Raw genomic sequence first — 26,990 nt, 5'->3', positions numbered from 1 at the left:
TTGAATAAATAGGCGGGGCAAACAACCAGCCCCAATGATTCCCTTAACCCTCTTTGAGGAAAGGAAAGACTTGAGATAGAATTGGACATTTCCCCAAGTCTAGAGGTGAGAAAAGCAAGACATAACTAAATTGCATCTGTCTGGACATCATAGTAGTTGTGGGTGAAAAACACTTAAAGAGTAGACTCAGTATGAAGAATTGATTGATTCATCCTATCTTGTTTCCTGAAACAATTTAAAGTGCATGGGAAAATCTTATATCAAATAATTGGACATAAAATCCACTTTCCTCTAAACTAGCAATTTGCAGCCTACATGTTTGCCAGATCTGAGTGTTGTTTAAAGCTAAAGATAAGCCATCACATTTTCTAAAACCATTTATACATTCATTTTATATTCAGAACATAGGTCTTAGGAAAAATACATTAGCATTAATAAGTGTAAGTAAATTATCTCAAGTAATCCTAAAGCACATTAGTAGGATCAGTAAAATATGTCCATGTGCAAATGTGTATTAGATTCTGTAGATTGCAAACTGAAAGATTTTCCATGCTGGCTTTAATTGGATTCCATCTTTAAGACTTCAACTACTGTCACACCAACCTTGGGAAGAGTGCAAACATTACAGTGAATGAAGGAAAGGTTTTTGCTGGAGGGATTCTTGACCTCTACATTGACTTGGTGGTCAAGAGGGCATTACAGTTCTGAATTTTGATGAGAATCAGTTACCCTTTAACCAGCCCATGTAAACATTTCTTCAAGACCCCTTATTATCTTAAAATAAGTTTTGAAAGAACTCTTGTGCTAGGTCATTATAATCAGAATAATCAGAACAAATGCCACACTCAATATCAAAAGGAATAAAACTAAAATCATTGGAAGGAAACAGTCATGAGATATATGTTCACATGCTCTACAAGCAATGTTATTGATTGCAATCCCTCCTTAAGTTCAAAAAAAGCATGCAAGTAGTGGTTTATTGGTTATTCACTGAGAGTGAGTACCTGAAGGAGAAGGCTGTCCTTTCACAACACCGTTCTTAGTCTTCTCTTCTGAAGTCATTACTTCCTTGTAGATAAGTTCTGTAAGAAACAGTTACCAGTGTTATAAAAATCAATTTTCTCCTTAATCCAAAGAGAAAATTTGTTAGTTTATGACAAATAGGAACATTTGATGGGGTTGAGTAAATTGCTAATCAATTAGAATTCCTTCACTCTTCCATTTCTACAATCTATTGCAATAACAGAGAGCCTGGCAAAGAAGGTGCTCAATAAAGCATTTGACCAAATAAATGTATAAAAAACACACGTTACTTGTTTTCTGAATTCTTTTGGGTATTTCTGATGCATTTTAATTTTATCTCTTAAGGATTTTAATGGCTCTGCTTTGAACATCCATTTTTCTTTTATATTCACTCTCTAAGAGATGCACATATTCTCATTACATTAAACTATCACTTTCTATCAATTTTCCAACTTTTTTCCAGACTCAAATCTTGAATTTGTAAAACTAAACTTGCCTAAAACCCAACATTAAAAAATTATTAAATGTATTCCCAAACTGGCATCCATTAATGGATTTTTCATTGCTAGATTTAAAAATTTATATATCTTCATTTCTTTTTATTTTGTCCCTTTTAGCTAAAAATTATTCCATGCCATTCATTCTTGTTTTACAATGGTTTACAATCTTTATAATCATCATCCTTTACAAGTATTTCTTTCTCCAGTGTTTCACAATTTAGCCCATGTCCATCCTCCTCATGTGACATTTTTTTAACCTATCACTTACTTACTCACCAACCCCTGGGTGCCTACTAGTCCTATTTAGATCAGATCAAATCTGTTTCTGTCCATCATTATTATCTTTTTCATTTGATCTACTGTTTATTTGTGCTTATTTTCCACACTCTCCAACATGACCACTTGACCAGTGGAATCTCTTTACTATCTTTATAACACTTTTTGCTCATTCCCATCCTTTGGTTTCCTCTCATATTTTCATTCTGTTGTTTTCCTCTATTTTTTTCTTTTCCCAACTTACAATTATTAAGTCCTTCAAGGTAGCCCAAACACTTTTTTCCTTCAGAGCTCCCTTTTATGTTCCTCCTCATTTGGACCTAATCATTTGTTATAATCTGCATTGGTTTTCACATATTTACTCTATTCTGTCATTATTTATATTACTTTAATAGTTCTCTTCTGTGTTGTTTCACCCTGAGTTATGATCTTGATCACACAGTACGTGTTTGGAAAAGCTTTGCTGAAAAAATTAATTAATTTTCTTACTTAAAAAAAATAAGCCATTCAGATACATTTACTTTCAATTTAAATTCTCAAGTCCTATACATTAAGTGAATGAATTCATACATTCACTCTCTTTTACTTTCTACTGCCTAAAACCATTCCAGGCATAATTTTTATCCATTTTAAGTGATAATCTTATGTACAAACATGGAATGTTTAATTCTGAAATTTTGAATTGAAGCTTGCCCTTCACCATGACAAATATTTTGACAATCAGTACTATTTTTTTTAAAAGTGTCAGTAATTAATTCCTTTCATTCTTGAATAAATGCATTATTATTATCAGTATGAAAAGACAGATGAAGTTTTAGGAGCTTTGAAAATGGTCTAAGAGAATAGTACTTAGACAATCATCAGTTACTAATTTGTTTTAAAAGGAGAAGCCTTAAGGATTTTTTTTTGAGTTTCAATAAAGCAAAAAGTATACATATTTAAGTAACAGAATCACCTTTCCACTCTTCAATGGTGTGTTCTCTTTCATCCAACTGTTTGTCATATATCTGAGGTGGGGGCTGCAGAATAAAAACAAACAATAAACCTTCTGTAATAACCTAAAAAAATAACTAAACTCTTACAATGCACGAGAATATCTCGCTACTCATTGATTTTGCTGGCGACCAGAATCTCATATAAATTGTGGAGTAATCACAGTGGTGCAGAAGTTAAAATTTCCCCACAAACTTACAAACGATTCATTCATATGCCAATGTTTGCTGCTACCAAATAAGGCAGCAGGATCCAAATCCTGAGAGCTCACTTTCCAAAACCTTCTGATTCAGAAGTCAAGTGTGAGCAGTTAATATCATGTCTTTAAAAAGCAAACAAGACACTTGATTACAAGGCTCCGGGAGCTGCTACTTCCTCCATTCACTTGCCCTGAAACAGAACCCTACTAAAACTGCCCTAGACCAGTAAGATTTTCTTCCACTTTCAGACCCTCCTGAAGAAGAGTCTAATACCTCTAAACAGACCACAGTATTAGTCCCCAGCATGAAGGAATATTTAGACTTAATCAGCTTTTTATTTTTTGTGAAGCATCATAAAACATCTTTATACAACACTGTGTGCCTTATATTTAAATGATTTAAGATATTTTGCACCCTCAGGCAGAGGCAGCTGCCAGTTGTATAGAGAGGTGGGTCACCGTGAACCCGAGTGGCCCCTGAGTTGACCCTCTGTGGGAGAACCGATGTGACAGGACCTCTAGTCTGCGTTACTAGCATTACTCTTGCTCTGAGGAATTTGAAGGTGGAAAAGGAGGAATTTTCACAAATCGAGGTGCCTTGCAGGAAGGAGGGTCTCAGATACATTCCCTGACCTCTGCTTCCTGATGTTTGGACCCGGGACATCTACCATGGTGATCGAGAGTAGCTTCGACTCAGGTCAAGTGACATGGAAAGAAAAAAAATCTCGAAAAAGTGAAAAGGTAGAGAGAGAAGGAGCAGAGGACTCACACCAACACTGGATTCAGTGCCGAGAAGAGCTACAAAATGTCTGGTGCCAGCACACAGGGACCCCAGAATCCACCCTGTCCAACACTCGCAAAGCAGCACTTTTTATGAGAAACTAACAGTTACTCAATAAAGTGACTCAGGTCTATTAGGACACGCATCCCTCAGAAATGGCTTTCATAGGAAGACTTTGGACCAGATCTTCAGAGACAGTTCTGGCTTCCGCGGGAGGTTTTCCGGCCCACGAGCAGCACCCTAGTACCACAGTGGCCCTTCTTTATTGCATGGAGAATCTCTGGCAGCCTGAATCATGACAGACATGAATATTCATCTTAGCCCTCATATGCTGGGGCAGCCCTCATACACTACAGAAGTAGCTGGATATGAAAATAGAAGACCGACCAGTTGTGGTGGGGCAACATAATAATGAATTACTGAGAAATAGCTACTGATAAGGCCAGACATTCTTTTAAAATCTGTGATTTCTACTGGGGAAGAAGGCTTCACACCAGCTACCATGACTCAGATGTGGCCGGCTAAGTAGCCTTTACTGAAAGAACTAAACAGAACAAGACCCCGCTCTACCCCGCGACACTAGTGAGGACCCAGACACACTGACTATGTAAAGTTAAGAGGACTGGGATGGTCAGGCACTGCCCCTGGGACCTGACTGAGGGAGGACCTTCTACCCTAAACTGTAAAGAAACCCCCAGTTACAGGAATGTTATGATTACTGAGTGAATGAGTAAAACAAAGTTTGAAAATTTGTGAAACTATTAAGCTAACGCAAAGCCAAACCTTGGTTATGTAAAGACACTTTACCAAGTGGCAGGTTTGGGGCTTTGCCTCTTCCTGAGCATGCGTAAAGCTGTGCTGAGGTCCCCCTGCAGTGAGCCTTGTCCAGGCCCCCTGCAGGACACAGTGCGCACAAGCTCTCAGAGCCCCTCCCCGCCCTCCCAGCGCTCTGTGCATCGTTGGTGCCTCTGTTTTCTTCTAACAACAGGACCCAGCTCAGGAGCCTGTGTGGCTGACGTCTCCATGCAGTGAACTTTTCCATTCAAGTTTCAAAATTGAACACGGCTCAGGAGTATAGTTCCTGCCAAAGTTCCTAAATGGTATTTTCTCTTTGCAACAAAACTATTTGGAGAGAGGTTTTCCTTGGAGCCTCAACATACAGCTGTTGCTGTATGAAGCACGAAGTACAGTAGACCCCAACCACAAACCACAAAGAAAGAAAGCAAAGTACTGACTCCAAGACTTTTCCTTTCAGTAAACCAGGAGGGCTGCTTTAAATACACTTGCATTATAGTTATGGTTGAAACGGCTACTTGTTCAGAGTTTCTTTTGGGGCTTTTTTTAAAGAGAGGATTCAATCACCTGCAGTGGAAGGGTGCTTCACATAAATACGTCTTCTACATAGCAACATAAAGTAGTAATTGGCCAATAATCCAAAGAGAGTAATTCTACATTCAAACACATACATGTATACGTGCTCAGGCAGCCACCGTCACCATGAGATGGTCCATGACAGTCCCTGCCTCTCCCTCTGCTAAAGAGGAGCCAGTGTTCTATTGCTCTCTGGTTCCCCTTCTCCACCTTATTAAACAGGAAGGATTCTGTCTTGTTAGGTAACAATCTAAATAAAAAAGAGATGAGCAGTGGATAAAGTAAGAAGGACTCCAGAGAGTATTTTAGAAGAGTTTAGCAGATAAGAACAATTTGAGATGTGAGAAAATTAAGGATGAGAAGAAATTAAGAATAATATATAAAATTATTAGGACTTGTGATTTGCATGCTTTTGAATATTTTTCAAGAGACTGAAGATCCTCTTTCTATTATTTTTTAAAATTTGGACTCTACTTCCTTGATTGAAATTCTTGTAGAAATTCCTGGAGATTGTAAAAACAAATGCTTTGTATTTGTATTATTTTATACTGATTACATATTATGTATACATGTACAAACTGTTTCAATTAAATGAGATAAACACATGGCCAAATGAAAGTCACTATGAGTTAGTAAATATTAGAATTAATTTATTCATTTTTTAAATTCATTCAATCAGTAACGGTTTTGGGCACCTAGTTTTGTCAGGCTATATTCGAACTAGAGATTTCAAAACTGAATAATGTGACTACTCACCTCTAGGAGCTCACAATTTAGGGGGGTAAGACTTATGCAAAACAGATAATACACAATATGATAAATGTGTATGTGGTATATGGGACCAGAGTGAAGAAACCCTAACAAAACTGTAGCAAACACCTTTTGCTTCTTGGAGTAGATGACATCTGTTCTAGAGCAAAAGATGCCTTGGATGTTGTCAAGATAAAAGGAGAAGGAGAAAAAGATGACTCCAGGCCGCAGACTTTAGAAAACAGAATGGTGGTGATGGTGGTGGTGATGGTGGGTGTGTGTGTGTGTGTGTGTGTGTGTGTGTGTGTGTGTGTGTGTGTGTGTGTGTGTTTCTCTGCTTAGGTGCATGCACATGCAAGGAGAACGGGAAGCAGTTCTGTGATAATAAAACATAACTATGCAGTCAGATGTAGCAAGAGATAAGAGCTGTCCCTAGAGAAGCAGATGGGTTGGAGAAAGGCTGGATCAAGGTTAGTATGCTATGGAGTGAAGACTTCCTCCTAACGGGGAGAAACACTGAAGAATGTAAGAGAATGGCATGGCCAAAACTCTGGCTGGATTGAAGAAAGACACAATTGAAATCCAAGGAAAGAGCTGCTGCACAATCTAGAAAAAAATATTAGAAGGTCTGACTTGGGTAGGGAAGGCAAAAATGGATAGAAAATATGGATTCAAGAATAATTGATAAATATTAATAAATCAAATTGGTAGAATTCTGTTTTTGATTGAATGTGCATGATGGGAAAGAAGATGTTTAAGATGAGTTACTGGAAAATGGCATTAGTAGTGGAACCAAGTAAAGATACAGGGAATGGAAAAAGGGAAATGAGGCTGGTAGAGAAATGAGTCTACGTGTTACGTGGGCACAGATGTCCATTTGATAAATATATGATCTGATATTCACAGGAATGCTATTGGCTAAAGATGTACAGATTTGAGACTATCAGCCAGAGATGTTTGCTGAAGTCATGGCAGTGAATGTGGTCACCCATGGAGTATGCAGGCAGGAAGAGTAAAGGGCCAAAGTGGACCCCAGTCAGACACCAAAGTTTAAAGGCTGACCAGAAGACGGTAAGTCAAAGAAGGAGGAGGAGGAAGTGTGGGAAGGGAAAGGGATATTTACAGAAACACATGGAGAATGAGAATACTGCAATGTTATAGAAGTGAAGTGATCAGAGAGTTTCAAAATGAGGAAGTAATTGGAAGTTTCTCGTAAATGAAACAAAGATTTTGGCTTTCATGATAGAAAGCATGCCTCTGAAACCCATAAAATTTTCCAAACCTCACAACTGCAACCACATCCAGAAAGATCCAGATATTTTCTTGGTGGGGAACATTAATATGAGATACCACCTAAAAAACTGGAACAATATAGAAGAAATACCCTCAGCGCTAATATGGATATAGTATATGAATGAAACAAAAAGGACCTGCAGAACAGACTGTGACACTGAAAAAAAAGAAGGTAATTGTAATGTTCCTACATCTGCTCTCTCAGCTATCTTCAAGAGCTTGAGAAATGAAAAACACTATTCTCTTATCTAATTAAGGGAAGCCACTTTTTTTTTTCTGAGAAGATACTCTATGCTAAGCTCTTTATGTATACCTAATAATCCTCAGACCAGGAAACTAAGATTCAAAGAAATTTTTTTTAAAAATATCTAAGTTCGCATAGCTAATTAATGGTAGAACTTTGTTTAAAAGTTTAATTTAATTTAAAGAACAATTCAGAGCAAACAGTAATTGGGATGAATCTAAACTAGGGGATGATGGAACAAGACCTAAGCAATATTTAAATTAAAATCTTTATAAAACAAGAAACGGAAACCAAAGCAAATAGGGTGACTATATGTCTCAATTTCCCCAAAACAGTCCCAGTGTGTGCCTTGTTGTCCTTGTAGTTTTTAATAGTCCTCAGCGCCCTCATTCTCATAAGTGTTTGGAGGATAATTATGTGAGCAGCCTACGTAGCAATACTGTAACATGCATATTAGAGATCTCAGGTACACAGCAATTGGAGGATGAAGAAAACAATTGAATTGCAGTATTTTTCTGGACCACTGGAGCCTCAACAATTACACCTGCACCTTTTCCTGCTCTAGGACATCATGTCAGCATTTCCTTCCATTTACTCCATTTTTAGGAATGCAAAACTCATAAAATAGGACTCTTGCCAGTAAGTACATAAAAAAGAGTACAGTTCTACATAATAAGACTGGGATTGAAGAAAATGGATTTTGAGGGGCATTCTCTTGAGTTCTTACTGCTGGGCATGATTTCTTGCTGAAGAGATCTTTTAATCAGTTATCTATTCAAATTCCTAATTGATTCTCCCAAGGTACAAACTGCTCCCTCTTGTGACTTCATTTTATATCATATATTTAAGTAATAGTTCTTCACTGAGTCAAATGTATGAATTTATTCTGTTAATCTTCAAAGTAATCTTATTTTTAACAGCACTATAGAACGTTAACGATGAAAGAGAGTCTAGAGAAGATCTAGCACCACCCCTGCTCAATTTGTAAATGAGAACATGACAACTCAGCGATCACAAGTGATTTGTCCACGGTCATACAGATAATTAGTGGCAGAGTTACGGATAAAATGTATGATCTCTTATAAGAAAAGATGGAATGAAGAAATCCTTAGTGTTGAACAAATGTGAAACTGAATAATTCAATGCTTACAAAAGATTTTCATCAGTGACAAATTCAAGCCTGCCACTCTGATTTCTGTTCCAATTTTCTGTCAGTCTCCATATGTAGCTAGATCTGGCAATCATCACCCAAGGAGTCAACACTTATATTCCTAAATGCTTTTTGTTAAAATATCTTGGACCACATCAGAACCTCTACACACATGAATCTCAAAAGAGATGAGAACCAGATATGAAAAATCTAAATTGTACAAAGTTGTTCTTTTTATTCATCTCTGAGCCCTGCGTTAACATTTTTTTCCATATCCGTCATGTTCTGACCATATGACAATCATCAAGATGTTGGTATTTTTTTCTGCTTCTTTTATCCTAATTAAGCATACAATATGGTTTTGTTCAGCTTTTTCTCTCTGCGTGTTTGCTGCCTTGTTGAAAATGCCAACGAAAGCTTTAAATAGCATTGTCTTCCCCTGTGTGAATTCTCTATTCATTTAGCAGCTGGATCAAAGAAAATGATATTATGTCCTAGTGAAACATGCTTTGTTTTTCTTATTAACCTTTGCAGTTTAAGGATTGCCAAAAGATGCGTGATTTACTGTAAGGCTCCAACCGAGAAAAGTGAATTTTAGTACAATATTAACTCAGAAAATCTGTTTAAGGAAATGTGTAAAATTTGATTTTAAATTCTCTGATTCTATTCATACAGAATAAGTTTTCCATATGTATTTTAAATTTTTGATAAATAGAACTTAAAATTTTAACCTCCTGATTGGAAAATAAACATTTATACAGAATATTTTTATATAGCACTAAATTATAAGTACATTTATCTATTTATCTGGCTAATGACACCATTTGGTATGTTTTGGTCTTTTCTGAAACTTTATATTCTCTGTAGCACCAAGAACATTTCATGATCCACAGTGAGGTTCAATGTTTGCTTAACAGTCTTACCAACAATCTGCCAAATTAATAGAAGTGTAATAGCAGTATGCACAATTATCAAAATAATTGACTAACTACAGTTATTTTTCAGTTATTTCTACCACGCAGTAAACAATGCCTTGGTTTCCAATTATCAAAAATTTAATTGTCTCTAAAAGTAGACAAATGCAACTTGTAATAAACATCAGTTGAGTTTTTAAAATTGCTTAGACAAGTTTTAGGAATATTGGCTGTGCTCTTGAATAGAAATTAAACACTCTAACTCTACAGATGAAGTAAATGCCCTTTAAAAGTCTGATGAGTTGAAAGTACTCCACAATCGGGAATAGAAGTTTAATAAAATCTGTCTCTGGAAACTAATTTGATTAATTCTTCTTTCCTAAGGTGCCTTGCATTGGGTCCCCAGGAAGGTCCAGAGAAAGGGATTCATGTGCAAGTGACCATTTGAAGAAGTGCTCTCGGGGCATTCTGGACAGGAGGGAAGGAGGACAGGGGAGCATGACTGACACAATAGAGCCAGTGACCCTAACAAGAACTGTTCGATGCAGAAGCCAGACTGATCTGTGTTAAGGATTAAGTGTGAGGTAAGAGGCTAAATAACACCACCGAGAAGTCTTTTGCAGGGGATGGTGAAGAATTGAGAAGCTCTGACGATCTGGATTTAAAGGGCCTGGGGGAGGCATACAGAATGACTAGGGATTTGGTTCAGTCTCCTGGGTGGAAAGTAGTGCCATGGATTGAAAGCTGAAATGTGGGGAAGGAGGAGGAGCCAGTTTGGGGTGACAGGGAACATGTTCAATTCAAAATTTGACATGTTAATTTTGAAATGCCAATCTAAATGCCAGTGACTGTTAGATTTATAGATCTGGAACGCAGAACAGCCATAGGTAACAATGTATAGGTTTCAAAGTCATTTATAACAATTAAAATTAAGGCTGTGGTCCAAGATACCAAACATTCCCAGGGAGAAAAGAAATAGGGCTACAACAGAGAACTCCTAGGATCCCCAATTCTAAAGGAAGAAAAAGACAATTCAGACAGCAATGGAGACTGGAGAACAGGAATGGAGTCACCACAGTAATCAGGGGGGATGTGTCAGGAAGGAGGAGGTTGTCTGCCTATTCAAATGACAAGGATGCACAAAATGCCAGTTTTCTGTGGGCCTGGCATTTAGGAGGCCACTGGTGACCTCAGAGAAAGCAATTTCAAGGTTTGAGAAGTGAACTAGAGTAACTGTGAGTAAACAAAGTCTAATTTTTTTTACAGAAATTTAGTTATAAAGGTGGATGGTACTTCCACTGCTAATGGTGTAGTAACAAAAAATAATGGCTTCGATTCTTTGTTCTTTAAAATGAAGACAGCTACAGTATATTTATTTGTATAACCACCAGCGGAAATTGAAAGATAGGACACACGGGGAGAGAAGGAACCCACATGCAGAAAAGAGAGAACACAAAGTTGATTTTCATATATTATCTCATTTAGTCCATACAACAACCCTCCTCTTCTAGGTATACAACTGAAGCCCAAAGAGATTAAACAAACCTATTGCTAAGTGGTGCAGGCAGTCTTTAAATCCAAATCTATCTGAATGCAAAATCCACGTTCTCTGCATTTTTCCATCCAACTATAGCTTATATAGTTCCCGCTAATTTAACCTGTTCAAATAAACATGTTTAGAAGTTTTATTAACCAACCAAAGCAACAGAGAACAACAGGGGGAAATGTCAATACTGTCTCTAGCTGGAGGAACCCTCAAAATGCTATTAATTAGTATTACAGATATAAATTTCTAGTATCCACTCAATAGAGAGGTCAGTATATGCACTGTATTGTGATGCTGCCACCTTGTGGTTGGAGAAAGAAAAGCAAACATTAAATAAAAGTGCGTGAGTGAGTTCATGACTTTAATCAAATTGCTCTCGCTCAAGAATTCTCAACTTTGGCTGCACACTGAAGTCATCTGAGAGCTTTAAAAATGCTGATACCTGAATCCCACCCTCAGAGATTTTGATTTAATTGGTCTGGAGTGAGATCTGGGTATCAGGATATTTTAAAGCTCCCCAGGTAATTTTATGTGCAGCCGAGATTAAGACCTCTGTTCTAACTACTTACACAGTAATCAAAGCAAGTTTTGTCGTTTACCTAGGCACGCCTCCTTTCTATAGACACAAGAGAAAATATTCAAGAGAAAGTAAGTGATTTTCTCTCAGTCTTTAATACTATTTATTTCTCGCTGAAAAAAAAAATGTTTTGTAAACAGAAATCATCATTTGCTGTGGTTTTAAAGAATAGGAACAGAGAGATTTGTGGATTGTGATCAAAGTGGACACGAGATTTGTATCTCTTAATCAAATTCAGTCTTTGCCAAAAGAGAGCAAGGGGAAACTCTGAGCTTCTTGAACAAGTCACAAAACCCCTCACAGGAAAAATGGAAACAGCGCTGAACTCAGAGCACCCTTGACTCGGACACTAGTAAGACAAGTGACCTTGGGTAAGTCACTTAGTCTGCAATGAGCCGATTATTTGGGAAGAGTTTCATATACTGTTTTATGCAAGAGAAAACTAATTTCAAATGTATAACAAATAATTCAACACACTTCTCTTGAGATCCTGCAATGTGCAAAGCATTATATTATAATCTGTTACATATGGAAAGCACTAATGTTTGGAGAATCATAGCACTAAGCGACCAGAGGAAACTTAAAAGCTAGTAATGCAAATTGTAATTATAATGTGAACTAAGGGTAATTAAAAACTTAATTAAATAATGTTCCGATGGCTTGACAAGGAAGTTAAATTCAGTTTTCTCTACTTTTCATTCTGTTCTATAGCTTTTTCAAATGTTAGGTCTTGAATTTATTAGTTTGATACAGTCAAGAACTTTAATCACGTCTTGAAAATGGAAATTCTCTTTATTGTTCCTGGGAAGTTAAATTTTTCTATGGTTCTTTAATTGAAAAGACTGAGTAATTGCACTACTAATCACCCAGTCCAGGTCATCAATCTTTTTTTTCTTTCATTCATTTAACACATATTTATTAACCAACTACTACATGCTGTAAGTCATCCTTGAATCCTACCACTCTTTATCCCAAACCATTTAAAATTCATGCTGACTGCTAGCTTCTAAACGTCTCTTTAATCTGTGGCCCATGTCTACTGTCAGGCCATTATCAGTTCTAACCTCTGTTACTACAGTTTATCCCCCACAGTTCATCTCCCTTTTCTCTACTCCAGTCCCACTTGACAGAGTGACATTTTAGAAATTCAAATCAGATAATGTTATTCTTCTGTTTTGCTAGTTTTTTTCCATTGACATATATAGCTGATTTACAACATTGTATTAGTTTCAGGTGTACAATACAGTGATTCATAGTTTTCATAGATTACACTCCATTTAAAGTTACTATAAATATTGGCTATATTCGCTGCGCTGTTAGCCTCATAGCTTATTTCCCTTATACATGGTAGTTATGAATGGCTTCTCTTCGCCCTTAGGATAGAGCGCATCCATCAGAATGTTTCGACATTCCTTCCTTACCTGGTCCCTGTTTATCAGCTTAAATGGTTTCTCGCCCTTCTCCACTGAATCACCCCCAAGGATTTGCAGTTCTCCCAACCCTCTCTTGACTCTGAGATTTTTGCACAACCCTCTCTTCTGCCTTTCTTCCTTCACTTGGATAATTCCTGCTTTATCCTTCATATTTCTATTTAGACATTAGCCCCTCCAAGCGGCCTCTCTGATTCACATTACTGAGTTGGGATTTTTCTATGTGCTTCAACAAGCTTAAAATCTGGACTACTTATCACTCAACATTTACTGGTTTTACTTCTCACTAGATTGCAGAGACTAAATCTTGGGGACAAAGATTGTATCTCTGTTCACCAGAGTCTAACACTGTACATAGTACTTAATAGGTATTCAACAAGGCTTCTCTGAGAAGGTAACATTTGAGCAAAGAGGTAAATGATATTAATGGGGGAAGCCATGTGGATTTCTGGAGGAAGAATGCTCCAGGCAGAAGAATCTGCAATGCAAAGACCCCCACTGAGCGAGCTTGCTTGGTGTGGGAACAGCAAGGAGGCCAGTACCCTGGAGCAGAGCGGAAAGGGGGACGCACAGAAAATGAAATGAGAAAGGTCAGCAGGGGCCAGATCAAGCAAAGCAATGTTTCTGCAAATTGAAGTCATGAAACAAGCTGATGGGTCATTACCAGCTCCTTTCAATGCAGCCAAGAAGAGTAGACTGAGAGAAAATATCAAGAGTGTAAAGGTTTTCCTTTAATTGTGTGTATGGGGGGGGAGGGGTGGCAGTGTATGCATGCATGCTGGGTCACAATATAAAACCTTTCTTACTATGGGTTATGATAACAAAATTTAGAACAACACTGAAGTAGAGCCTTGTAAGTCACGGTGAGTACTTGGATAAGCCATGGTGAATACTTTAGTTCTATTATAAACAGGATGAGAAGCCATTAGAGATAATAGCTGAGGAATTATGCAAACTGTTTCACATTATCAAAGGATAACTCTAGGCACTCTGGAGAATAGACCACAGGGGAAAACAGTAGGAGTAGAGCCGAGAGACAAGTCAGAGACTACGACATGGTCCAGGGTGGAGATGATGTCTTTGTGGACTAAGGGATGAGAAGTGGTCAGGATGTACTAGAAGGTAAGGGCAGTAAGATTGGTTGAGGACAATCATCATTTTCTAGAGTTTTTCAGAGGCTTAATTAAAATTGGATATGAGAGTTCTATAAACACTACAGAAGAGTCATACACAGGCCAGCTGAGTTCGATTCAGGCGACATGTATCCATCATATGCTGGGCATCAGCCTCTGCTCTCACTGTTCTCTGCACTCAGGCTTCTAGGGATTTTCGCCTAAGAATCTTTGCTGTGAGTAGTTTCCCTGCACAACGAATTGGTAATAATTTTGCTGCTAAAGATAAAGATAAAATAACAAAAGTAAAATAAAAGAGGGACATTAAAAAAGACATAATAAAACATTAAAAAATTAGTAACAATTAAAAAAAATGTATTGTGAAAAATGAAAATACAAAAAAAAATATGAATACACTGAAAACGTGTGTAGACTCACGGTGACAGTTGTATTTGGGTGCACCTTAGAGAAAGGGGTGATACTTCCTTTCTCAAAGTCCATCAGTGAGAATTCAGGATCTAACGTCCAACGTAAGTTCTTAACGATATTAGAAAACTCTGCTGTAAGTCTCTTGAGACTCCCCTGGAAGTAAAATGAGCAGACGAGGGACGCTGCTATCTCTTATCAATACATGTAATGGGAATAGCCTGTAGCACGGCTCTGACTACATTTAAACGTTCCAGCACATGCCCAGTCTGTATATTCACGAAATCATCTAAGTCAGAGTCTCTGCCAAATACCAAAATTCTGTCTACATCGTGTTCGCTACAGTTAAACAGCAACAAATTTTCACCATTTTCAGGAAACTTACAAACATCGTGAATCAGGTAACTATGTGGGGGGACATGGGACGATCTTGATTCTTCTCTTGTCTCCAACTTCAGTTATTGTGTGATAAATTTGGTAAAGATGGCATTAGAGGACAACCTGTTTTAACTGAATTAGCTAAAGAGTCGGTAATTAATGCTCTCACAGACTGCTGTGTATTCCTAGCTACCTATTTTATATTACCTGTTACTGGCATTATAACCAGACTGTTAAACCAGGTTGTCCACCACTTATCTTTTGTGGCAAAACTGTCCTACAGCCAATCAGTTTACAACAAAAATACCAGACAGATGTACTCGATAGGTAGAGCTGAATTTCCTGCTCACAAGGAAGGTTAGAGCAGCAGAGTTGGGAAGATAGACATAATTTTAAAAATGGATTATTTCAGCATAATATGTGATATGATGATGGCACAGGGAAGCATCTGAAGAAAAAAAATGTTAACTTAAAAGTATGAGAAGCAACAGCTTTTATTGCAAGGCTTCCCACAGGTAAAAGGCCACATTAGCCTCAGTCATATGTTATACGACAAAAATAAGTTCTATAAAGGTGCCAGAAAAATGTTCTGGGTGAAAAGGCAGCACATTCAACACAAATATTGCTGTCAGCCAAGTATCACGTGCTCCTCCGCCCGGCAGTCACAGGACAGAAGCAAAATGAGCAGGAGGAAAAAGGCCCTCGGCCTTCCTATACCAATAACATGACTCAGTGACAATTCATCCCAGAGACATTAACCAGAGAGCCATATGCCTCTAGATGGCGGAAATGAGCAGAGCAGCCCCAGGACACAAATCCACAATGAGTAAAGAAACACAGTCACAGAATTAAGGAAAACAGATTTGTCTATACTTCACTGTCATTAGAGGAATACTATCTATTTTAACTAAAAAATTAACATTTTTTCAATTCCAAAAATATTTGTATTAATTTAAAATATACATTCTTTTCATTACAAGTTTTGCCTTTTTTCTCTCCGAGCACTGATCTGTCTGTAAAATGGTAGAGCATGACATAAACACTTTGGATTAATGATATTTTTCAATCAGGTAAAAAGAGTTCTGCTAATCTAGTAACTACTGCCCCTTTTACCTATGTAGATTCAATACACTTGAAACACTTTCCAAAATTTTTTATTTAACTTATTATTGGGGAGGAGAAAATTAAGTATTTATTTATTTATATGGCGGTACTGGGGATTGGACCCAGGACCTTGTGCATGCTAAGCACATGCTCTACCACTGAGCTACACCCTCCTTCCTCACTTGGCACATTATATAAGGAAACATTCATGTACCACATTTGTATACAACATGTTTATCAGAAAAAAAATAACAAATATTATTGTAAATTCATTTCTATTCTAAATCTCAATACATGAATTATTAAAATACTTCCTTTGTGAAGAGTAACAGAACTTTCTAAAGGATATTGTGACACAGTGCAATAAGCACTGGTGTTTAGAACCAAGGGTTTTAGCTGTGGACTACGTAAAAGTCATCCTTAAATTTTGTAAAATAAGAATAATGGTACCCAAGGTAGTGGTAGGGCTTCTTTTGGCTGGGGTAATATAGAATATGTTCTTGGATGGGAAGGTTAAATAAAATAGTCAATATGAAGGTGATTAAAACATTTCCTTAATATAATAAATATTTCCTTAATAAAATAAAATAAAATAATAAAATAAACATTTCCTTAATAAAATAATTCATTATTCTGAGAACTGCTAGGAGCAAGTAGTTACATAGATGATGTAAATGAATGAGACAAAAGCCTTGTCCTCGAGTTGCTCCCAGAACAGTCATTTCTAAGGTATACATGGTGAGGACAGGGTGCTGGGGAGGGGGGTGATGATGGGGTAAAGAACAGAATCACCTAAGGATGAAGGATTATTTCCAATGAATAATTTGCTCACAAGATTCTAATGTACCCCACACATCCCATCAAAAATCACCAACTTGATGAGTGCTGATGAGCTGATGACCATAAAGAATTGACGACTGTGTTTCTCAGGTATTCTGTGGAAGATGAAGTTGGAGAATCACAAGTTTCCACATTACAAACACAACCACAGAGGACTATGTGCCAATGTAAGGCATCATTACCCCTATTTTTCCACTTGGTACATTTCATGTAATGAACTTCTTTGAAAAAGAGCATGTCTTCTCATTCAGTAATGAAGTAGTCTAAGGACTAATTTAAAAAGAAAATAATTCTAATTGAGCTTTTTGTTAATAAGACAGAAATAAATAAGACAGAAATAATAAGACAGAAATAAACCTGCAGCAAGTTATAGAAGTGGTTTTTATCATTCTTATGACTCTCTTGCCTTAGGTCATATAGGTTAAAACTATCGGGTTGAAACTATTTCAATTACACCACAAGCTAAAAAGTCCCTCTTTAGTAGCATCATGTGTTTTCAAAGTTTATTGAGCATTTTCACATATAATATCTTATCTCTTAAAATATCGTTAGATAAGACATTTCATAGACGAAGATGAGTTGTGACAATTATACCACCAAAAAAATCTTGAAATCTGTCATTCTTTTGTCATCCCCACTGCCCCTGAAGTTCACTATCTCAACTACTCCCTAAATGGTCTTTCTGCCAGTAGTCATCATCCCACCCGTCAGAAAGAATGGTCCACCTAAAACATACATCTCTGATTAATATTCCTACAGTCACTCCTTCTGCCTTCAGCGTGGGTGCTCCCCGGCAGTGACTTACAGTGCTTCTTGGCCTGGTCTTCTCCTTGGTCATGCTGAATTACCTCACAACACAGTTACTCACATGAACTGCAGGAAGACCTCTCTTCTCTCCTGACCTTCGAACAGGTTGCTTCCTTTGTGTAGACGATCTTACTCTCAACCTCCATTTCATTTGGTTAACTATTGTCCATCCTTTGTGTCCCATTTAAGACTCTTCTTCTTCCGGAAAGCCTCATCTGTCCAATAACAGATGAGTAACATACCATTCTTTTCAGTTCTGTAGCACCTTGTGCTTCCTTGCCATAGAATTTACCAGAGTGGTTAAAATTTTTCGTTTACTTATCTATCAACCCTACTGTATTATAAGCAACTAAATAATGGGAACTAGGTCTTTTTATTACAATTAATGATTCCTCAGTGACCATCTGTAATTGAAGCTCAATAAAAATTTAGGGAGTGAAAGAAGTGAACTTGTCCACGGTAGAATAAAATCTTGAGTCCAGGTCTAATTGTGGATCCTGAGTGGTTTCCACTGTGATCTCCTATCCAGCCGCATCATGACTTTGGTCCCCACATTCCGTAGCTCTTTGTCACTCCCATTGCCTAGAACCCAGTGGTTTGAGGAAGCTAGATTTTATGCCACAGTATTATAAATTAACTCACAGCAAGTCCAATTTTTTTGCTTAGATTGTTGCTAAAGCCTCTATTTGTCAGGGAGCTACCCATTACTTTAGAACTTCTCTGTGAGTGTGTGTGTAAGAACCCTGGCTAGGAACAGACTTCTCTTTGTGATTAAATAGGAGTCACAAGGCAATGGAGCCGAGAACAAGAGCAAGCCTGCTTCAGAGAAAGAAGTGGTGACAGGTTGCTGTCCCATGATAACAGCATTCTGGTGCATATGTCGTGAAATGAAGTCACCAAAAATGCTTTCTGCTGGACTTAGTCCAAAACAACAAACATCTTAGATAGGAACTTTTGAGAAAAACTGCCTGAAGCATAGCTGTTTTATCCCTCACTTCTTTCAGAGGAACATGAAAAGAGTTCAGTTTCAAAATGCACGTAAAAGTGGAAATCAGATCCTCCCTGGAGTTAGAAACTGTGGGGAATTTCTTTTGGTTATCAATTACAAGCCTTTCTTCATAAACAACAAATTCTGTTCTTTCACAAGATACTGTGTACTTTATTCCATAAATGACTCTGTGAGTCCCAAATTAAACCTGCAGCAAGTTATAGAAGTGGTTTTTATCATTCTTATGATAAATGGTCTTGCCATTAGAAAGGGACATAATAATTTTATTACAGTGCATACTCTGTGAAAGACCATAAACTTTTAATAGACTTATAAAAAGGGAGTGTAACCTTTTCTATATTCTGTCTCCTAGTTGGATGAATCCATTCTACCCTCTTCTCACACGTAATGGATGCCCTGGGGCCTAAGCAATGGTTCCACACTTGGGAAGAAAATGTTCAGATCCAGCCTTTTCCCTGAATCTGAAGGTTACTATGATTTAGCGCTCAGGAATGCTCCCCGGCTACCCCTTTTCTGATTCTGCAGCTCCTCAAACTTCTAGTCCATAGACTTTTGGTTCTGAAGACATGCTGACTTCATCCCTACAGGTTTAATTTGGGACTAAAAAAGGTCAAAATAAACATCCCTCATAACTTTGTTTTCACACGACCACACATTCATTTTCAGCATCATTAAGGATTATACTTTCTGATTATTTCCCCTCTCTCCTAGAATGCGAAACCTCAACTTACCTCTCAATCTTGATGACATAACCAACTCTAAGCATGACTTTTGAAACAAGATTGTTGAATAGCTTGACCCTATCATCCCCCCTGCATAGTGAAGAATTTAGGCCTTTTTATGTGTTTTTTGCTGTCCATTCATGTTTCACTCTTAAGCTGCAATAAACAGCATATCTACTTTCTTTGAAAATGGGCAAAGAAAAAACAAATTTTGGGGGACAAACATGGCAGAGAAAAATGGACAGTACAAAGGAAGTCAGTCCTTAAGTAGGAGAAACGAAATGATAGCAAGCTATGAGGACAGTGGGATGAGTCATTCTTATGAAACCCGTTCTTCACTGTAGAACAGGGCCATCGTGAAGCTGTAAACCAACCTGTCAATAGAACCTTTCACAGCCAAGTTCCACAGCGCAAGAAAAATGAGACAGTTACTTGAAAAGCAGACACTGGCTATTAATCCCCATTTCTTGAAGAAATTCCATTTACAACTTGCCTAGGATCACAGGAACCTTTTCCATATTTTCAATTAATTTCAGAAGTCATAATGAAAATTGAAAGCATGGTGCTTTATATTTACCTGTCACTTCCCCCTACATCCCCGACCTAAAAAAAGTAGGACCTTTATACATGAAAAGGGTCTTTCTGTACAAATAAAAAATTACCTCAAGGATATAACCTGAGATGTTCTAAGGGACATTACTCTCTTGGTTCTATGACTGACAGTCAACAGTAAATTACACGTATTTTTGTAGCCCCCTCATCCAGAGCTTTCTGCATCAAACTAGTGCCTTTTAAAATATTAAGAATTAAATTTGGAGGTGAAAGTTCTACAAATCTCATAAAGCCCATGCACTACATCCCTAAGAAGACGTACACACACAATTACAGGCACATACGTGCAGTATGTTTTTAACAAGCCCTCGGAGGCGCATTTAAAGAAGCTCTAGGAGGAAATGAATGCCGAGTAAGAGAGCTCAGTGCAAGGCTGTGAGCTCCGCAGGGCGGGAAAGTGTTTCCCTCATTCGTGCATCTTCAGCTGTGGAACAGCGGTCAACATAGCCCACGGAAGAATACATATTTGTTATGTTGAATTGTGCAGAATGGGCTTGTGCCTATTTGGGGATTTTTGAAAAAGGAGAATATACTTTTAAAAAGTTCATCATGCAATTAAACCTCATTGAATCTGGTAGAGATGGGGCAAAGAAAAACATTTTGAGTAGCAAACCAGAGCAGATTTAAAAACTTGAACAGGGCTCCCCACCAAATAAGCATTACTGCTGGGAATAGAACTGGGGTGGCCTTCAAATTCCAAGGTTTATGTGTAATAATTAACGTGTGGGCTTTGAAGAAATTGTTGCCACCTCTGCAGAGCAGTATCAGTTTCTTTATCAGTAAAGGTTCTATATTGAAAACACTCATGATGATACGAGGGTGGGCAGGGATGCCTCAGAGCGGCCCTTGAACTCATACACACAGTAGGTTCAAGGAGATTCTCTTATGGCAGACAAAAATTGAGAGAGGGAATGGTCTAGTTTGACTGTTTTAGAAACACTGCAGGTAGGCAAACAGGCAGGAATGCAAATTACCAAGTTATGTTTCCTAGAGTTTAAGGCATTTTGATGACTTCTACTTATCCTCAGGCAGAGCTGTCTAACAGAGATTCTCTCTCCTGACCCACCTTTCTTTTCTGCTGTCTAGCCTTCTTCTTACTATAAAACGTGGTACGTTTTCATTGACAGAAAACCTGACAGTTTCCGATATTGACTTCTTTGCTTCTCTCTTAGGAACAGCTCTAAAAGGGGGAAAGCATTACTTGCTTTCTTCTCTCCCACAGTTTATGGGTTACACTACTTTGTGGCATCCTAGACAGATGCCACAATTGAATAATCTCTTTCTTTCCCGAATGAAAAGATTGAGAAAAATAAAACACACTCTCACAAATGCCTGCTCCCTTGAGATTTTCACAATACCTAAGAAGTCATCTAGGAAAGAAGAAAAAAAAAATCATAGATTTGGGAGAACCTGACAGGACATTATAACTCAGGCTTTCAGAGAGAACCAGCTATGGAATGTTCTAGAAAAATAATTTCTGTTCCCTTCCCACATTTTTAAAAGAATGCTCCCTCCCTGGTCTATTCAAGAGATTAACAATATTCACTGCCTAAAGGGCTCAAGATAATGTATGAAGAGAAAAACCTGAGCACAGATTCAATCAGTCATCAAAACAGGCATCTCCTGAGAATGAGCTACTCAGCTCTTCCAGTTTTGCCACCTAAGAACTGTATATGTTCAGTGGATTCTGAATATCCCAAAGATTTGAAATCGAGAAGAACTCTTCCTTCAGTAGAACAATTTGCTAAAATTAGAGACAAATGAATTAGTGTTTGAGTGAAGTATATGTTCTTTTTGTAAGTCATGGAGGAAAAGGGGCCACTTAAAGCAGGTGGCTAAGTCTGTCTACAACAAACATTTTGACAAGCTCCCGCCAACATAATACATGGCAGAACAATCCCAGTGTGATTCAAAAGCTATCTTCACTCTAACAGCCGAGGCACTGGGCATATGAACGGTAATGTAAGTCATATTTTCTCTAGAAGGCAATTAGCAAATTGCTCACATTTTGCAGCTGAAAGAATACATCAGCATGAACAGATGGAAATTTGGAATTCCACAAGCGGCAGATATTAGGAATCTGAGACACTGATTTAACTTTCACCGAGCAAATGAGAATCAAAAAATATGAATTGCTCTTTCTATAATTAAATACGTAATTGGAGTGCATCAAATTCATATCCATTGTAGCTCATGTTTCTTCCTACTTATTTCTAAATTTATATACATTCCAAGCATAATAAACCAACTTAGAGTTCAACTCCACACTTAAAGGGTCTACTCTGACAGATAGATGGCACTAAACTATTTCTCAAATTAAGCCTGCCAGGGTGTCACGCTAGCTTTTTCACAGCATGGTGCACGCTGCAATAAATAAGAAATCGTAAGACTCAAAGAGGTAGTCCTTGTGTCAGGACAGATGGAGAGAAGAGCTGAGAGAGGGAGTCGGCCAATTTATTAACTCCCTGTGCGTAGAATAAATCGTATTTAAAGGATTCACAGGAACATTTAGTCTGAAAAAAGAATTTAAATGGTGGCAATTTTAGAATGGAGAGAGCAGACTAATAATGTTTCATCTTACAGCATCACTCAGTAACCTCTTAGTCTTTCCAACTCTTAATGGCAAAAGGTCACCAGTGACCTGCACCCCAATTATAGACCAGACTAGTGATAAGCACTTGGGAAACACTTAGACTGACTGTCAAATTTAAAAACACATAAGGAATGCTTTAGCGTATTATGGAAATGAAATTACTGACATTAAATATTTGAGGCACTGTTGTTAATTATTCTTTTCCCTGCTCTAAAATGGGGTAGTTTGTCCTACTTGTGGAAATATTTAAGAGAATTTACTTACAGTTTTTGATATTATTAAAATGCAAGAAGTAATCTGAGAAATGTTTTTGAGAATAATTTTCTTTACAAAAGCTCCACATAGGACTTTCCTGAGAAAACTCAATTTATGTGTTTTATCACATACAGTGATATGTCTAGTTGCAAATATGAAAAGTAAAAACCCTTTATAAGTTTTCTAAATTTTAATCCAAGGGAAAAAAGTATGATTGAAAGAATCTGAAGAAAAGTAAAGGGATTTTTTTTTTCTTACTAAAAAAGAATGTCCCTATCGATCATTAAGAAACAAACCTGTAATAAGATGACTAATAAAATCCCAGGTCATAATCAGAGACATAACACCACGGAGTCTTTTTGTTTTAATGAAAAGCAATACAGGCTTCTTACGTATGAAATGTTAAGAGAAACTAGTTTTCGTATTATTTTGGTGAAATAGACTTTTCTTCCCCAATAAAGATTTCAGATTAGTCCCCAAAAATTCTTAAATAACTCAAATGTTGCATGTTATGTTTATTTAAATATTTAAAAGTTGTTTTTTTTTTTTTTTTTTTTTACAGTTTGAGAGTTTCTATTAAACTTTATATAATAAACTTCATATCCAAACTGGCTTCCTTCTCAGGCACACTAAAAGCATACCAAAACAAAATCTATTAACCTCTTTACGCATGTGTCTATGTCCCCTGGGGGAAATGAAGAAACAAGAACAGTAGTTTCTGAATTTCAGATTGTTGACTTATTCAGAAGCTCTCTTGAGGACACGGCCTAACCTTTTGATGTCACTCACCAAAAGGAAACGTCAATTACAAAGACTTTAATCCCATTTCCTCTCAATGGGAGAGATACAGGCTATACAGAGAGCTGTTTTCATGAATAAGTCTTTTAAATCATCTCTTCTAGATACTTCATGTTTAACCGTGTTAGATTCACCGATTTAATAAAGAGATTATAAAATACTTGAAGCAAGCACAGGCACATTTAATTCAGTGGTTTATCACCAAAAAGGGAACTACTGAGGGGCTGTTTGATTAGTAGATGCATCAAATTCATATTCAGGGCAGCTCATATTTTTTCTCATTCCTAACATTCTGAGTCTAGCAGGATGTATCTAATAGGTTTATAATTGAATATGTTTATAAGCCTATTCTTTCCCACATTGTTTTAGGAACTTTTTATGGACTCAGGAGAATTCAGTGGAAGATAACTGGCTAAACCATAGTTAGTGACGATAAAGATGATACAAACAATAACTCATTCATGAAATAGGTAATAGAGCAAGTTAACACGTGATGTGCACAATCAAATGATACTAGCTTTCACTGCAAAGATATATTCAAGTGAGTTAGAAGTAAAGAAGGAGAATAATTTCCCACCATCCCTCTCATTCACCTGAATTTTATTTGAAGACCCCAGATAGTTGGTATATTTATAGATGAATCTTTAAACCACACGTGAAGTCTTTCCTTTACTTAGTATGCTAACTGCAGGATTATTTGATTATTCAATAATAACCTACACATTTCTGTTACTAGAACATGATCAGGACATTGATTTATATTCAAAGCCAAATAGTTTTTTTTAAATAGCACAGCTAGAGATAGATTATCATAATTTTAAAAATATAATTAAAAGCAATTGATGCACATATGGTTAAGAACTGAAAGATAGTCCTTGCAATTTAGTTATAACTGATTAACATTGAAAGGGACAAGTTATTACAGATTCTTCTTACATTCAGACTATTATATACCAAGCAAGTTAAATAAGATAGTCAAATAAGATAGATAACCCACATTTGGAGGAATTTATGCCCAGAGATGATAAGTTATAAGTTTCCCAAGCAATAAAAACTTCCCTTAGCTACTAACTGAATAAATATATTTAAGAGAATTAGAAAATCAATAAAAGCAGGAACCTTGTTTTTTATTTTAAACTCACTGCTGAATCACCAGTTCCTAGGTCAGTGTGGGACACCCAGTTTGGCTTCAATAAATATTTACAGAGTGAATGCATAAATACTTAACTGTTAATAATCAAAACCTACATGCATGGCTCTGTAGGAGCTGGATAAAGAAAGAGAAAGGGCTAACAAGAGAAGGAAAGACAAAGAAGAAATAATGAAGAGACTGAGTGCGAAGAAAGAATGATAGAGGCCTTTGGTGTGTATTTCACCTACTTGGCAGCAGAAGAGCAGAATGCAAGACACCTGCAGGGGAACAGATGGTGAGCCCCTCGTCCCCCGAGCACATGTTGTCCTGCGTTGGCTCAGCAAGCCGCAGGCTCCTCACCAGCCATGCAACAAACAGCTGAAAAGGTGACACCAACATATAAAAGACAGGAAGGCCACACATTCAGCTGAAAACGCCATGAGAAATGCTCTTATGCCAAGAAATCATAAGACATGTGAGGAAATGAAACAGTTATTAGGAGTTTCTAGGGTAAAGGATTACTTCACTTTTACCCAGTGAAGCCCCTGAGCAACTACCCCTTCCAACCTCCAGTCTTCTCCTCTCCAGATCAATGTCTGACCATTGGCCACTTTAGTTTTACTAAGTTGGAGGTTTTGGAGCTACAAGTGAGGAAAGAATGAATGGGCGAGTGCCAGCCCTGGGCCTCTTCGCCCACAGATGCAGTCCTCACCTTTCCTTTATCTGCTCTGTGTCTCAGGCGGCTGGCCGCTGCAGGCTGCACTTCCCAGCCTCACCTGTCAGCTGGTTAAGGGCTGGTTTCAGCCACGAGGAGGGAGATGCTACTAGGAGACTGGGGGGAGTGGGGAGAAGCCAGGCCATTTCTTGCCATTTCTCTTGCCCAAAGGAGCTGTATCTCCTCTGTGTCTATAACCCAGCTCCAACTGGACAGGCCATCACCACCCATCCCTGGGCTCCAGTAAACCATCTCCTTGCTCGAGGTTTCCTACTGCTGCTAATCTCTGAGTTGTTCCAAGAGTATCTGCGCTTGACTTTTGCACTACAATCAGAAAATATTCTTAGCTTCATCACTGTGTGAATGCCCTTTAGGGTGGTATCTGCTCAGGCCTCTAACCTTGGACTCCATGTCTCTCTCCTGAACTGGTCTTACCTGCTGCCCTATGTCACTTGTCCACACCTCAGTCAGCCCTCACGCTGGATTGCTCAGACCAAGCTCCGGACTCTGTGCCACAGGCCTCTGATTCTCTTCTCAGTGCCTCTGACCCCATGCCCAGTCCTACTCTACTTTCCTCATCGTGGTTTCTCAACCTGTGTCCCTGTCACTGTTCACAATTGTACAGCTCACATTCTGAATGTTGATATTTGCTGAAGTGCAGCACAAAACCATTCTACAATGATCCTTAAGCTCTCATTTAAGATTTACTTTGAACAGATCTCCAGACATATGCAACATTAAAATTTACATACCTATGTCACAAGAAGGTTGAAAATAATGCATATTTCCTGCAGTCGTTGGGCATTCCTTCCATGTGCTCACTCTGGTAATGACCAATAAGATACAAAGGCAGACAGGAAGATGGCTAAAATAATGTCAAGAATAACTCTGCTCAAAGGGCATGAAATCTATGATGGCCTTGCAATAAAAGAGCTTAAAATAGTCAGGTTAGCTTGTTCCTATAAATTTGTTCACTGTCAGCAAAAAATAATATAATCCCTAAAGTAATGAAATAGGAAATATGAATAACAATAAAACATTTAAGGCTTTATTAATTACCTTATGTTGTTTATAAACAGACAGTACATGTGTGACATTACTGACTCTTCTGGGCTTACGCTTGCTAAGCACTCACTGTAATTGAAACTCAGCACTAACGCACATAAGCGTTATTCTGTTTCCCAGGTTATTCTCTCACTGGGGAGCTGAAGACCAGGTTGTTTAACTCAGGGTCTATCTAGGTAGATTAAATTCCCACCCAGCCTTGTCCCAATTCCCAAATTAATCCTGAATTGGGTAAGAAATAATAAACAAACTCACATTGGCCTTGCTTCCCTAATCACCCCATCCAAACTGACTGGATTAGTCACACCTTTCCCATGGTCTCTACATGGATGGCATGTGTACCCGTATTCTCAACAAAACATTCGCAGCCCGTCT

The 26,990-nt window shown here is 37.7% G+C and overlaps 1 protein-coding gene across 20 annotated transcripts in view; it reads right to left on the bottom strand.

Moving 5' to 3' along the window:
* The window catches only part of MAPK10 (mitogen-activated protein kinase 10), a 441,743-nt gene that overhangs the window by 10,892 nt on the left and 403,861 nt on the right, over window positions 1-26,990 (bottom strand). For 18 of the 20 annotated variants that reach the window (XM_032498595.1, XM_032498590.1, XM_032498619.1 and 15 more), the window contains 2 exons: window positions 2,755-2,818; window positions 1,005-1,082 (listed from right to left, as the gene is read on the bottom strand). In XM_032498595.1, coding sequence (XP_032354486.1) covers window positions 1,005-1,082; window positions 2,755-2,818 — 142 coding nt within the window. Of the gene's footprint in view, window positions 1-1,004; window positions 1,083-2,754; window positions 2,819-26,353; window positions 26,416-26,990 lie in introns of those variants that run through there. The other 2 variants (XM_032498683.1, XM_032498689.1) reach the window with 2 other exon arrangements.

Source organism: Camelus ferus, chromosome 2, assembly GCF_009834535.1.
Source record: "Camelus ferus isolate YT-003-E chromosome 2, BCGSAC_Cfer_1.0, whole genome shotgun sequence".
Lineage (NCBI taxonomy): Eukaryota > Metazoa > Chordata > Mammalia > Artiodactyla > Camelidae > Camelus > Camelus ferus.
The sequence above is the reverse complement of the archived record's forward strand: the minus strand, read 5'-3'. Positions and strand labels throughout refer to the sequence as shown.